Here is a 14,190-nt window from a genome sequence, read left to right on the forward strand (position 1 = left end):
TCGGTTTCTCATAGCTGACTATGTGAACGTGCATGTGTTGGACGCGTTTTCTGAGCACGCCAACGCGCTTGCTTCCTCCGCTGTGGCCGCCTTCCAGGCTGGGGCGGACCCAGGGCCGTCTTTTCTCTCTCTGCCAGTTCCAGGCTGCCAGAGTGAGAGGGCACCCAAACGACATGGTTAGTAGCTGACCTAAGCTCTGCCGTAGATGTAGAACCACATTCGGGGGCTTATCCTAAAGCCTGGCTCTCTGTGTAGGAAACACACATCGCTGTTTGCTGGCTGAACCGGGCCTAGGGTCTAGCGCGTTGCCAAGAATACGCTTCCCTTGGAGAGATGTGAGGACGCACCTTCTCTGACCGGCCGCTTCCCCTCACCTGCAGGGGTGGGGCGGAGTCCCCTTGTGTTTGTTCACTTGGGTTCTTTGCAATGTTTCTTCAGTTTTAAAGATTTTTCCTAGTAGATCGTTTTTTTGTTTTTGTTTTTTTAATGCTTCTGATTTTGCTTTTTGGCCCTCGGATGACTGCCAGAGTCAGTGACACTGATTTTTTCTTGGCTAGCAGCACCAGCTCAGGTGGAATTCAGCCAGAGTGAATCATGCACATAGGCTAACATTTGACTAGGGCTGTATGAGTCCTCAGGCCCCTTTAGATACCCTGTGTCAGTGGGTCCTCACGATACCTCTTCAAGACTGCGGGCTAATACCCTAATCTGCTTCATGTAGATGAGGAGACTTACTCCCAGAGATTCAGCCGAAGTCGCCTAGTAGTTAGTGGCTGAATAGTAGTCGGTCCCAAGTCACTGGACTCTCCTGCCGGTGCTCCCAGGTTCTGAGCAGAGAACTTGCACACTGGAATCACCTGGAGGGATTTCGGTCCTCTCAGAGGACTGAGTCCTGCCCATAAACAGCGTGTCATGTAATTGCCCGGGCTTTGCTTTAAGAGGCCACGTGCAGGCAGGTTTGGGAAACTCCTGGGCTGGAGCATGGGTCTTCCCTCCTGCGCTGCAGCTTTGAGGAGACCCTCTGAGGTGTGAGGCTCTGCCCGCACCGCGTGATCCATACCACTTCCTGCTCTGCCTGCCACAGAAGAGAAGAGTCTGAGGAAGGTTTTTGAATGGTGTCGTGAGCACTTTGACTCTGCACAAAACCTGTGTTCTTGTGAACAGATACTGTTGGCTGAGAGGGAGAGAGATACCAACTCTCCATTTTCCCAGTTCTCTCAGTTCAGAGGCACTGATGTCATTGATGGTGATGTGTATCTGGGTCTACCGATTAAATCTCATTTAATCTACATTTAAATCTCACCCTGACTCTTGTTACCTTTCCCGAGTGTGTCCTTAAAGAACTTATGCTTTTACTAAGTAGACTTGGACCGTATTTTGACATTTTTCTAAAAACTTTTACAAGTTCCAGCCACCAAGTTAAACACCATGAGCAAAACCAGCCTTGGCCAGAGCATGAGCAAGTATGATCTTCTGGTTTGGTTTGAGATCAGCGAACTGGAGCCTACAGGAGAGTAAGTCCAACTTTATAAACTTTTAAACAAAGCCTAGGTTTTTCAAAGTTAGAAAATGTAATTTGGAGTCTCTTCATATTCAGGTTAAAGACTCATTGTCATTTTCGAATTCCAGTTTTGAATTGAATTTTTGGTGGCGTTGGTATTATTTTTTGAATTAGATGTTGGTCAAAGAAGTGACTATCCAGAGTAATAATTTGCCTTCTTATTAGCAACAGCAAGAACATGGAGACTGGCACTTTGTACAAGGATAGAAAACTTACAGACGGATTCTGTTAGCAGCAAAGCAAAGGGAGTCAGAAACATGTTGCACAGAATATAGTCAGGACTTTAACCTTAATAATCTCAGTGAGAGGACTGGGGGCAGAACGTTTCTTTAGACCAGGGTTTCTCAGTGCTCGCTTCGGCAGCACATATACTAGACCAGGGTTTCTCAACCTCGGCACTGTTTGGGGCTGGATAACCCTTTGTCCTGGGCTGTCCTGTGCATTGTGGGATCTTGAACCACATCCCTGGCCTCTACCCATGAGATGCTGGTACCACCGCCCCTCCAGTGTGACAGCCACAAGTGTCTTCAGACATTCCACATCACCTCCAGCTGAGGACTGCTGACCTAGATCACAAAAATCAACATCAGCTTCCTTCCTCTGTGTGAGCTGTGTTAGAGTGAGCGCTGAATGTGATAACATGTTACTCATAGTTGTCTCTAAAATGCTCTTGGAGGGCGCCTGGGTGGCTCAGTGGGTTATGCCACTGCCTTCAGCTCAGGTCATGATCTCAGGGTCCTGGGATCGAGTCCCGCATCGGGCTCTCTGCTCAGCAGGGAGCCTGCTTCCCTCTCTCTCTCTCTCTGCCTGCCTCTCCATCTACTTGTGATTTCTCTCTGTCAAATAAATAAATAAAATCTTTAAAAAAAAAAATGCTCTTGGAAAAACACATAAAATAGATCCCCATTCCGCAACAGAGGGAAGGGGCTATATCAGTTCATGTAAAGGGTGGGAATAAATGTTGTCTTGAGGATAATGCTTAGTACCGCCACCATGATCATCTCCGTGGAACATTTTTTGAGTTCCTGCTTGTGAGAGAGTATGGCTGTATCAGTACTGTATTTAACTGTAAGTAGTGACGTTGCTTTAAGAAATTGTGCTTTCCATAGACAGATCTATAATGTGATTATAACTTGCATTATGAGGGAGACATACTTGCGGTAAGAGGGTCTACTGAGTTCATCACTTTCTGATTCTTAAAAACTGCCTGAAATCCGAAACAATCCCTTTCTTCCCTGCTGACACTCCCTGTTGCTGTTGTACGTTTATTTATGGACTGTCCATTGGGCAAGCGGGGGGTTGTGGAGCCGAAGGACGTTACTGTGCTGGGAGCTCTTCAGTCTCCCAGCACAGTGAGGGTGCTGTGGCGTGGATAAGTGACAGGGTTCATTAAATGCAAACGACTGTGTGATGAAGTGCCCAGATGGTGAGGAAGACAGGGGAGACAGCGACCACAGGGGCTGTAGCGACAGGGAGGGACTTGCGGGTGAGGTGACCCTCAGCACCGGCATCCCGTCTAACTGCTTTCTTGCACGTTTCTGTTTTACAGGTACATCCCAGCTGTGGTCGACCACACAGCGGGCTTGCCCTGCCAGGGGACGTTTCTGCTTCATCAGGTACTAACAAGGGAGCCAGAGAGGCCCTGAGGGAGGGACCCAGAGCTCTTTCTGTTTCTCTGCTTGTCCTCTCCATTCCAGTGGATATGGGGATTGGAGAAACCTGGTCCTCTTGCTGCTTCTTTTTTTTCTCTTTCCTTTTTTTTGTTGGTTTTTTAATGTTTCTTCTTCAGACCTTGGCTTATATTACACCCTTGCTTAAATACATAAATATATTTTAGAAGACCTATTTTGAAAAATATTTTGTTTTATTCAGTTACTGTGATTTGTGCAGCTCCCATGTCATTTTTTTTATTTTCTTGTATACAGTTTTCATATCTGGAAACTGTGCTTTCACAATTAAAAGTTTTGTTTTGCTTTATTTTCAAAGATTTTATTTATTTATTTGACAGAGACATAGCAAGAGAGGGAACACAAGCAGGGGGAATGGGAGAGGGAGAAGCAGGCTTCCTGCTGAGCAAAGAGCCCGATGCAGGGCTCGATCCCAGAAATCATGACCCAAGCCAAAAGCAGACGTTTCACAGCTTGAGCCACTCAGGTGCCTCTTCCAGTTAAGAATTCTTAATGGAGGGGCCCCTGGGTGGCTCAGTTAGTTAAGCCTCCGCCTTCAGCTTGGGTGGGGTCGAGCCGCACACCAGTCTCCCTTCTCCCTCTCCCGTTCCTTCTGCTTGTGTGCACTCTCTCTCTGTCAAATAAATAAATAAAATCTTTTTAAAAAAACTTTTAAAAAAGTTTTTAATGGGGATAGAAGATGGACGTTGCAGTGGACTAAAAATCTGGCCATGAAATATAGGTCCTTCTGTGGTAAATCAAAAGTAGATTCGGTCAGTGCTCAACAGTTCTTGACTGGGACACCTGGCTGGCTCAGTCTGTGGGGCTTGTGATTCTGGATCTCAGTATTGTGAACCCAAACCCCACGTTTTGCATAGAGATTACTTAAAAATAAAAATCTTAAAAAAAAAAAAAAGCTTATGACCCAGGTGGGCATAGGAGCTGAGGGTCTCATATTCTGGGTCATATGATCTGGTCATCTGTTCTTAAAGCCATGTCAGAACCTGGTTTTTCCTCCGCCCCTGACCTATATCCCTTTGTTTAGAGTAACAGTGGGGACAGCATTCCTCCCCTCTCTCCAGACCTTCCCCCCTGCCCACCCCTAGACTGTACAGTTCGGAAAAGAACACAGGAGGAAATCATTGATTGTCCCAGCTAAATTGCAACCTGACTCTGTTACCTAGGGAATCCAGCGAAGGATCACAGTGACCATCATCCACGAGAAGGGGAGCGAACTCCATTGGAAGGATGTTCGTGAGCTGGTGGTAGGTGAGTACGTTCCATCGGCTGAGGTTGGAGCCAGGCTTTTTCGAGGAACACGGGGAATGTGGGGTAAGGGTACTGGAGAACACAGAGTGTGGAGGACACGTGGCCTTGAGTTTGAAGCTACTCTTGTTTCTCAGACCCTATGGTTAGGGATAAGGCATTCAACCAACCATTGTTTTACTCAGCTATTGTGGGAATGGCTTTGGGTTAGAGGCTCACAGAGGGCAGAAGTTTCTGCTTGTTGGGAGTTTAGTTGGGGAGACAGCATATGTATGTTTAAAACAGTTGGGGGAGCCCGGCTGGCTCAGTTGGTGGAGTGTGCAACCCTTCATCTCAGCTTCGTGAGTTCAGGCCCCACCCCAAGTGTAGAGAGTACCTAAATAAATATGTATACTTTCAAAAAATAATGAATAAATAAAGCACTTTGATGGGTAAGTCCCAGAATGAGGGCAGGTGAGAAAGATCTGTGCTGAGAATTAACAATAAAAAGGATCCAGGTGGGTCTGAGTAGATGCAGGAGAAATGAGAGCGTTTTCATCTGTTTTGTTTTCCACACACACAAAGCATCTTGAGTAAGAGGGTCAGGAACGGCCCCAGCATGCAGATGGCTAGAAACCCATGGCCAGGGTTGCATGATAAAAAGAAAAAATTGACTAAACCTTATAAGCTTTAGAGTCCCAAGGCAGGGTTCTGAATCTAATAAAGATTCAGCCCTGAACCCCTTTGGCAGTGCGAAGCCTCAGAATTGTGTTTTTAAATGTAAAAAATAAAGTACAGCTGACCTTTGAACCACATGAGGGTTAGAAACACAGTCGAATATTCACTCGTAACTTTTGACTCCCGGAACGTAACTGCTAACAGCCCACTGTTGACCAGAACCTTCCCAATAACTTAGTCAATTGACACATACTTTGTATGTTACATGTATTATATACTGTATTTTTTTTTTTAAGATTTTATTTATTTGGCAGGGAGAAAGGGAACATAAACAGTGGGAGAGGGAGAAGCAGGCTCCCCGCCAAGCAGGGAGCCTAACGCGGGGCTCGACCCCAGGACCCTGGGATCATGACCTAAGCCTAAGGCAAATGCTTAACCACTGAGCTACCCAGGCGCCCTATATACTATATTCTTTACGTAAGCTAGATAAAGGAAAATGTTACTAGGAAAAGTATAAGGGGGCGCCTGGATGGGTGGCTCAGTCCGTTAAACGTCTGACTCTTGATTTGGGCTCAGGTCGTGATCTCAGGGTCGTGAGATGGAGCCCCATGTCGGGTTCTGCACTGGGATTGGAGCCTGCTTAAGATTCTCTCTCCCTCTCCCTCTGCTCCCCTCAGCTTGTGCGTGTGAGCTCTCTCTAAAAAAAAGGGAAGAAAGAGAAAGTACATTCACAATGCTGACTGTACTTAAGGAAATAAATCTGTGTATATAAGTGGACCCTTGTAGTTCACACCCATGTTCAAGGGTCAGCTGTACATAGGATTACAAAGGGAACTAATGGGACTGAAATTCTCAAATACTAAACAGATTTATAACATAAACTGTCCTTTATATTAATGCATTAAGTGCATTAAAGAAGCAGTGGTCTGATTTTTATCATTCAGAGTGTGATGAATGTCAGGATATTTTATCTTAGTATTATAGGGAAACTTCTATGATTTCTGCTGTGGACAGAGTCACAGGTCCTGCTGATTTTCCTGTGAATTGTCCCCTCCTTTCAGAATTGAAGGAAATGCCAAATTTCAGTCAGAGGTTTATGAAAATAAAGTTGTACTTCTTTTTCCCATTGAAGCACAAGGACCTCCTGAATTCTATACATAGATCTGTGGACCAGATCAAGAACCTCTAGAAGGGAGATTATATTCTCTTCGTCTAGGGCAGTGGTTTTCAAGCCGTTTTTTGTTTGTTTGTTTGTTTGTTTGTTTTTAATGAGAACTTAATTTACTCTGTAACAGGTACTTTTCTGAATGCTTTAAAAATACTAATTTATTTAGTATAATGTAACAAACATATAACATAGTTGTAACAATCTTGTGAGGACAGAATTGTTAATCCCGCCTCAAAGATGAGGCTCAGAGAGGTTGAACAGTATGCCTAAGCCTCACAGCCAGAAAGTACTGAAGCTGAGATTTGACCCCGGGCAGTCCAGCCCCACAGATGATGCTCTTGACCTCTAGGCCCTGCACCCCTGGGGTTCCCCCAGTCTTCTTTTGAAGACGGTTGTAGGATTTTGAACAAGAAAGTGATGTAGCGAAGGCAGTGGTTGACGAAGTTGAAAGTGGGCGAAAGTGGGCATCGGGTGGATTGGCGAGGGGGAGAGGGGAGCCGCCCGGAGCCCAGGGAAGTAGCCACCGCAGCCTTCCAGATGGGACGGGGATGGCCTTCGCGAGCAGGGGGTGGTGGAAATAAAAGTTGAGGTGAATCTGAGAAACTTTTCGAATAGAGGATCAGCCAAGTTTCCCAGGGGACTAAATGCGGGAAGTCAGCGGAGTGCGACACGGGAAATTGTGGGGGCGCACTCGGCCGAGCCGCGTCACTTCCAGCGCCTGAAGGTCCCTGGATTTCAAAGTCTCTCTTTGGCTACATGAATTTCTGTTGTGTTTGCAAGTGTACCCCTGACCTAGTTTCTTTATTCTTCCTCGTAGGCCGGATCAGGAATAAGGCTGAGGTGGATGAGGCTGCGGTGGACGCCATCCTCTCTCTAAATATTATCTCTGCCAAGTACCTGAAGTCCTCCCACAACTCCAGCAGGTACAGCCTCTGCGCAGCCCGAGGGGGCCCCCCAGTAGGGGTTGATGGCTCCCCCATTGGGATTCCTTGTTCACCCGGAACTCCTGTTCAGATGCAGAAACAAATTCCTTTCTCACGTCAGACATCCCTTTCCTCCCTGCCAGGCTGCTCTCCAAAAGCAAACAGAGGTCAGGGCGTGTGGATCAGTTACCAGATCGAATGAATGTTCTGTCCTGTGTGGTGGAGTTTGCGTAGATGTAACACAGTCTGAGACACAAGAGTGGCAAAAGAAAGAGCAGCCGCTACCTTGGGGTTTAAAAGTACGGATGAGTTGTTGCCGAGACTGCTTTCCTGTGAAGGGGTTGCTGTGGAGGAAGGTCTGTTGGTCCTAAGTGTCATGGAAACGTCCTCCTGGCATAGCGGACCCTCTCGTGTCTAGCCTTGGCTGCTGCCCACAGAGGGTCCAGGAATCTGTGTTTGCTTTTCATTTTCATTTACTCAGAAAGGTGACAAACTAATATATATAAACTCTTCTGAACACGGTTGTCTGCTATAAATAATGAATTTTATTTTAAATTTTAAATTAGTTTCTCTTAAAATTCCATTTTATAATCAAATGAGGACAGAGTGCATAAAGTACACAGCCAATCTGCTTTCCCATATCAGACTGGAGATAAATCTACTGGGCCCTCTCCCTCCCTGGGAAAGGAGTGATGTCACTGTGCACAGACCCCACTCCTTTATGTGGCAAGGGCTGGGAAGCAGGGCTGGCCTTTGTATTTCAGGAAGACTTCTTATACCTCTCTCTGTTCTGGAAAAATGTCCTCACATCTGTGTGAGACAAAAAGCAGAAACAGGCTTAAAAGTTTGGGCCGGGATTAATTGATTTTCATTGTTTCCTTGTGGTGGTTTTACATAGAAAAGAAGAAAAAAAGCAAATGTCTGTTTTTTGCCTGTAGGAGGAGCTGAAGGCACTGAGAGAGAGAGAGAGAGAAGGAATATGAGGGTGCACCTGAGTGGGAGGGGTGCAGAGATAAGGAAGCATGCTCTGGCCAGCCCTGGGCAGAGTCGTGAGCGATCCGTTTCTCTGAAGTCAGCAGTAACCACACATGGTATTCTCTCCAGCTGGACGTTGATAGCAGATATTCAGCTGATATGCACCATGTTTTCTTTGCAACTATAAGAAATAGATCTGAAATTTCCCTAGAATACTGAGCAAAATGCACAGAACAATGATGTTTGATTGAAATGCTGGTTGCCTGCATTAGAGGAAACTTCAAAAGTTCTTTGATTCATACCCAGCCACAGGTCAGATGCTGTAGATTAATTTGGCTTTCTTTAGAAGCAGCTTCTTTCACAGAAGTTTAGAGTTAATCGAAGAACTCGGCCAAAGTCAAGTATTTTTAATAAAAAGATACACACTTAAAACATTTTAAATTTAAGCTATATAAACATACATTAATTTGTCAATGTCTTACTGCAGGGCCAAGGCCTTTTCTTAAATTGTAGGCTCATTTACTGAACTTCTGATTGTCTTTCTTGCAAAACCAAGCCCATAATTCATCATTTGATTTTTAATTTTGTGGAACAAGAACTAGAAACCTAGAGGCACCTGGGTGGCTTAGTGGGTTAAAGCCTCTGTCTTCTGCTCAGGTCATGATCCCGGGGTCCTAGGATCAAGCCCCACATCAGCTCTGTGCTCAGCGGGGAGCCTGCTTCCTCCTCTGTCTCTGCCTGCCTCTTTCCTACTTGTGATCTCTGTCTGTGAAATAAATAAATGAAATCTTAAAAAAAAAAAAAGAAACTAGAAACCTATGAAGAATCTAAATGCAAAATCCTTTAAACTTTTTAACACTGATCATTAAAATTTTATTCCCCCCCCTTTTTTTACATTGATCACATCCAAACTTAACAGTTGTTTTTTAACTCAGAATTATCAAGTCTTTTACAAACATTCAACCTTGGGGTGCACTTGGGTGGCTCAGTGGGTTAAGCCTCTGCTTTCGGCTCAGGTCATGATCTCAGGGTCACTGGGATCAAGCACCACATTGGGCTCCCTGCTCAGCTGGGGAGCCTGCTTCCCCCTTACCCTTCCTGCCTCTCTGCCTACTTGTGATCTCTGTCTGTCAAATAAATAAAATCTTTTAAAAAACAAACATTCAACTTGGGAAGCGCCTAGGTAGCTCAATGCGTTGGGCATCTGACTCTTGATTTTGTATCAGGTCACAAGCTCAGGGTCATGAGCTCAATCCCTGCATCTGACTCTGTGCTGACCATGGAGCCTGCTTGGGATTCTCTCTCTCTGGCCCTCGCCCTGCTCGCTTGCACTGTCTCACACACTCTCTCAAAAAATAAAATAAAATAATTTTATTTTATTTTATTTATAAAATAAATTTATTTTATTTTATTTATTTAAACTTATTTTATTTTTAAGTGGCTGCCTTCAGCTTAGGTCATGATCCCAGGGTTCTGGGATCGAGTCCCGTCTCAGACTCTCTGCTCACCGGGGAGCCTGCTTCTCCCTCTCCTTCTGGCTGCTGCTCCCTCTGCTTGTGGTCTTTCTCTGTCTGCCAAATAAATACATAAAATCTTTTTTTGTTGTTGTTGTTAGTTTCTGTTTATTTATTTATTTGACAAAGAGATAGGGATCATGACCTGAGCTGAAGGCAGCCACTTAACCAACTGAGCCACCTAGGTGCCACCCTAATAAATAAAATCTTCCAAAAAAAAAAAAAAGTTATTTTTGCACTAAACAAAAATTCCTTTTGCCCTCATGTTTCATGGATTTGCCTAATATTTGATTAAATTAGATGATTATATTAACTATATAAACAGGTTCAGAACCAAATACTATTAATACTTGGTAAGCACAACACCCAGGTCTTGGAAGCAAAGCTCTGGCATGGGAGATCGCACTGGTCTAGGATGCTCAGTGCTAACGGACATCTGTCTTTATATTTTAAGAAGACGGAGAACATAAGTGAATTTGGGAATTCACTTCCAGCTAAGTGGAATTTGGTTAAGAGAGCTTTTGTTTTATGTGCCTAAGGTTTACTGTTTAAAGTTGAACTTAAAGAACTCCAGTTTGGGTGTATGGAGCACACTTGCCTGTGAGCGCTCTCCCGGGGCCCACCTAGCGCTGTGCGGGCCACAGGGGCCACTGCTGCTTTCCTTCCCAGTCCTGCTTCTGGGTCACCTAACTGATGTGGTTTCCCTTGACGCCACAGCAGCTTCCAGTCTCCAGTCCTGCGTCACCTGGAGAGAGGGTGTTAATGGAGGTGGCGTCCACCATCCTTTCTGTGCCCAGCATTTTCCTTAACTAAATGTCTCAGGAGAGGGACCCGCGTCATTGTAAGCTGTCTGTCAGATTGTGCCCATGGAGTTCTCTGTTCATTGTCCCCTTGGATTTACTTTGCTTCACAGCAAATTTGTCTTTTTTATGTATTTTTTTTCCTTTTGCTTTGTTCTTTTTTCCTTTCCTTTTTTGTTCTGCTTCGACACTAACAAAAGCCTTTTCTATGTTTTTGCAGGCTCTTTCTTGATAAGGATATCCCTAGGTATTTTCTGTTTGCTTTTTTGCACATAAAGATTCTAGTTTATCGGAATGCTTTATGTCTTCTGTTGCTTGGACACTGTTCTCAGTTAGTAGTGTAGCCCCGTGCAGACCTAGGATAGAGCTGCGCCTTATCATGTACCCTCTGTGCCCTGGCTGCCCCTGCTGCGTGCGCAGTTTCACACACTGCTTCATGAGGGCCTAATAGAGCCCCTCTTTCTCGTCCCATTCACTCAACCTGCCCGTTTCATCCTTCTGCACCTTCGGCTTCGCCTCTGCTGGATTATTACAAATGCGAGTGTGACTCCCCTCCTTCCATGAGGACTCAGCCTGGGTCTTCTGTTCTTCTCTTTGTCCTCTGTCAGGAGCCTGAGACTTTGCTGCTCTATAGTTTGGCATAATCACTCCCTGTTTTCTTGGTTTTGGCCTGTGAGGTAGTAGCTGGGCAGCTGAGTCTGTGAGAAATAGGTTGTTTATTTTTAAACATTTCTCTTTCTGCTGTCAGAGCTGCTTGTCTCATCTGTTTATTTTCTTCTTTGGGGGTAGAAAAAAATCCTGGTTCAGTGGTGAAGGAAGTCTTTTCCCATCTCTCTTCATCTCATTTAGGGAAGTTACTCATCACAGGAAATCTAGAAAACACAGCAGTAGCAAGGTTACCATTTGGGAAGGAGCAAGGAGGAATGTAGAAGGAAGCAGCAAAGTGTGAGGAAACTCTTTGTCTCTGAACCGGGTGCAAGCCAGTGGGGCAGAACGTGCTCTGTGCCGAGCAGACCCTTGTCGTGGGGCTTGCCGGGGTGGGGGGCCGCGGGCGGAGCTGGGAGTTGGGCTATAACTCAGTGCAGTGCTTTGGAGGGGGTGCAGAACCGGCAGAACGGCTGTCCGGTCAGGTTTGTGGGGCTTTACCAGTAGGAAAAAAGGTAGATATTAGAACAACTTAAAAAACAGTTTTTCATGGGGCACCTGGGTGGCTCAGTAGGTTAAGCCTCTGCCTTTGGCTCAGGTCATGATCCTGGGATCCTGGGATCGAGCCCCACATCGCGCTCTCTGCTCAGCAGGGAGCCTGCTTCCCCCTCTCTCTCTCTCTGCCTGCTTGTGATCTCTGTCTGTCAAATAAATAAAATATTAAAAAAAAAAAAAAGAAAAAGAACAGTTTCTGGGTGCTTATAAAGTCAAGCTTCAGGTTGTTATGGAAGCGTAAGATTGGTTTTCATGTGGATTTTTTTTGAAAGCTAACAAATAGTAACCAGTTTTGGTATTAAAATCATTCTTTTACTGAAACCTCAACTAAGAGTAGCCCCTTACTCTTTTATTTAAAATCAGATTTTCTGTACTTAAATTATTCTGCCTGTTTCCTCTGTCAGGCCTCACAGGTGTTTGTGACATTTCGAAGGCTCGGCGGAACTGGACCGGGGTGTGAAGATAGGCTTCCAGGCTCCTGAGGATTTGCTTCTTGCTCTCTTTGTTGACTGACAGAGGCACTTAGGCTTTCTTCCTTCAGTTTCTGTCCACAGGCACTTGTCCTTTCCGTCTTAATCTCTTTGATTGATCTGGTTTTATGTTTATAGGCAGAGAAGCAGGCTTGTCCAAAAAAGAAAAGCGTAGCTAAGTGCTCCTGGATGGTGGGTGGGGTGAGAGACTGGGGGCCTGCCTTTTCCTTCTGGGGATGAAGCTTCCGCTGTGTCGTTAGATTTCCGTTCGCCGCAAGTGTTTGTTGGTGTAGGAAGCAGTAGTGTCGCTGACCAAGTACCTGGACCAAGGTGACTTGGCTTCCTCTGGATGACTGCCTCTTGTCTTTCTGACCTCAGGACCTTCTACCGTTTCGAGGCTGTGTGGGACAGCTCCCTCCATAACTCTCTCCTTCTGAACCGAGTGACGCCCTATGGGGAAAAGATCTACATGACCTTGTCAGCGTACCTAGAGGTGAGGAGATTATGAACCTAAATCACCACAAATGGCTAGGCCTGAACAATGGGCAGATTACCACAAGTGAGGAGGAAAGATTCAACTGATTATTTTGTCAGCTGTTTCCTACTGTTCTGACTGTATTCGCTTCTGCTCCTAGTTTCTGTGTAATCACAAAGTCTACGATGCAGTGCCTGGCTGGCTCAGTCAGAAGAGTCACAGGCTCGAGTCCTGAGTTCGAGCCCCATGTTGGGTGTGGAGATTACTAAAAAATAATAATAATAAACTTAAAGAAGGTCATATGGCTTCTATTATAACTTCAGTTTTAGTAACCTAATCTCCTTCTTCACAGAAGGTATGATTTTAAGAAAACTTCGCCTCTTCTTTTTATGACTTTGGGCAGAGCCTAGTGGTGATTAACAGCGTAGACCCTGGAACCAGCCTGTCTGTTCAGATCCCTGTGCGGCCACTTACTGCCAGCATGACCGGGACTCTGCCTGTGCCTCAGTTCCCCCATCTCTTAAATGGGAGTAATAATGACGGCATTTACATCAGAAAGGGGCAGAGAGGTCATACACAAAAGCATTAGAACAGTGCTTGGCACATAATAATAACTATTTGCCATTATTTCAGAAGAAAGTTTTTTTTTTAAAATTTGGGGAAAACAAAGCAGCCGCAAGGACTGCGACCTCCTCTTGCGCACACGATCTGCCGAGCTGCCGTTGAAGCAGTTGGTCGAGCTGACCTCTTCCGCCCCCACCTCCGGGACCCACTCTCCGACTCTGCAGAGAGAGCACAGAGTCCTGCCACGGGTGCTCTGTCTGCATTTAAGGGGAGCCCTCTCCTTTGTGCTTTCAGCTGGACCACTGCATCCAGCCGGCGGTCGTCACCAAGGACGTGTGCATGGTCTTCTACTCGCGCGACGCCAAGATCTCGCCGCCACGCTCTCTGCGCAGCCTCTTCGGCAGCGGCTACTCGAAGTCCCCAGACTCGTAAGTGTCTGAGACCAGTGTAGCTTCCAGCTTCCAGCTGGTTCGCCCACGGCAGACTCAGCAGAGCCCACGGGGTCCCTGGCTTGCTGTTTAGGGTCGGCTTCCAGCCTGATAGCGGGAGTGCGGTAACTCCCAGGTGTTGGCGTTGATTGAAATGCTGAGGGATGCGTGCGTGTGTGAAGGGACGAAGCCGTATTACATTGGGACCGTCGCAGAACACTTTTGCAGGGACTGAATGTTCTTTCAGATGTCGTTAATTCTTACCATTACCACTGGGATTTTCTTCTGTTAAGACTTACTCCTATTTAAGGTACATCAAAATACGTCAGGCCTAGCACAGGGATTACCTGTGCCTCACTCCCCAGCCTAAACAGTAAGGTTCAGTACCTTCCTAGTCACACGGCCCCGATTCGATGCTCGCCATTTCATTCTAGTCAGACTTTCCCCCTCGTCTCTTCTCTTGTGGTAAGGTGATTTTTAATTTGTATATTTGTATTACACACTTTGGGGTTTATCATTCAA

At 45.8% G+C, this 14,190-nt stretch overlaps 1 protein-coding gene across 13 annotated transcripts in view; it reads left to right on the forward strand.

Moving 5' to 3' along the window:
* Positions 1 to 14,190, forward strand: part of KIF1B (kinesin family member 1B) — a 145,068-nt gene that overhangs the window by 117,879 nt on the left and 12,999 nt on the right. For 7 of the 13 annotated variants that reach the window (XM_059135590.1, XM_059135600.1, XM_059135594.1 and 4 more), the window contains 7 exons: positions 1,406 to 1,514; positions 3,111 to 3,177; positions 4,413 to 4,497; positions 7,137 to 7,242; positions 10,752 to 10,778; positions 12,580 to 12,694; positions 13,535 to 13,668. In XM_059135590.1, coding sequence (XP_058991573.1) covers positions 1,406 to 1,514; positions 3,111 to 3,177; positions 4,413 to 4,497; positions 7,137 to 7,242; positions 10,752 to 10,778; positions 12,580 to 12,694; positions 13,535 to 13,668 — 643 coding nt within the window. The remainder of the gene's footprint in view (positions 1 to 1,405; positions 1,515 to 3,110; positions 3,178 to 4,412; positions 4,498 to 7,136; positions 7,243 to 10,751; positions 10,779 to 12,579; positions 12,695 to 13,534; positions 13,669 to 14,190) is intronic. The other 6 variants (XM_059135593.1, XM_059135605.1, XM_059135595.1 and 3 more) reach the window with 1 other exon arrangement.

This window comes from Mustela lutreola, chromosome 10, assembly GCF_030435805.1.
Source record: "Mustela lutreola isolate mMusLut2 chromosome 10, mMusLut2.pri, whole genome shotgun sequence".
NCBI classification, from domain to species: Eukaryota; Metazoa; Chordata; class Mammalia; order Carnivora; family Mustelidae; genus Mustela; species Mustela lutreola.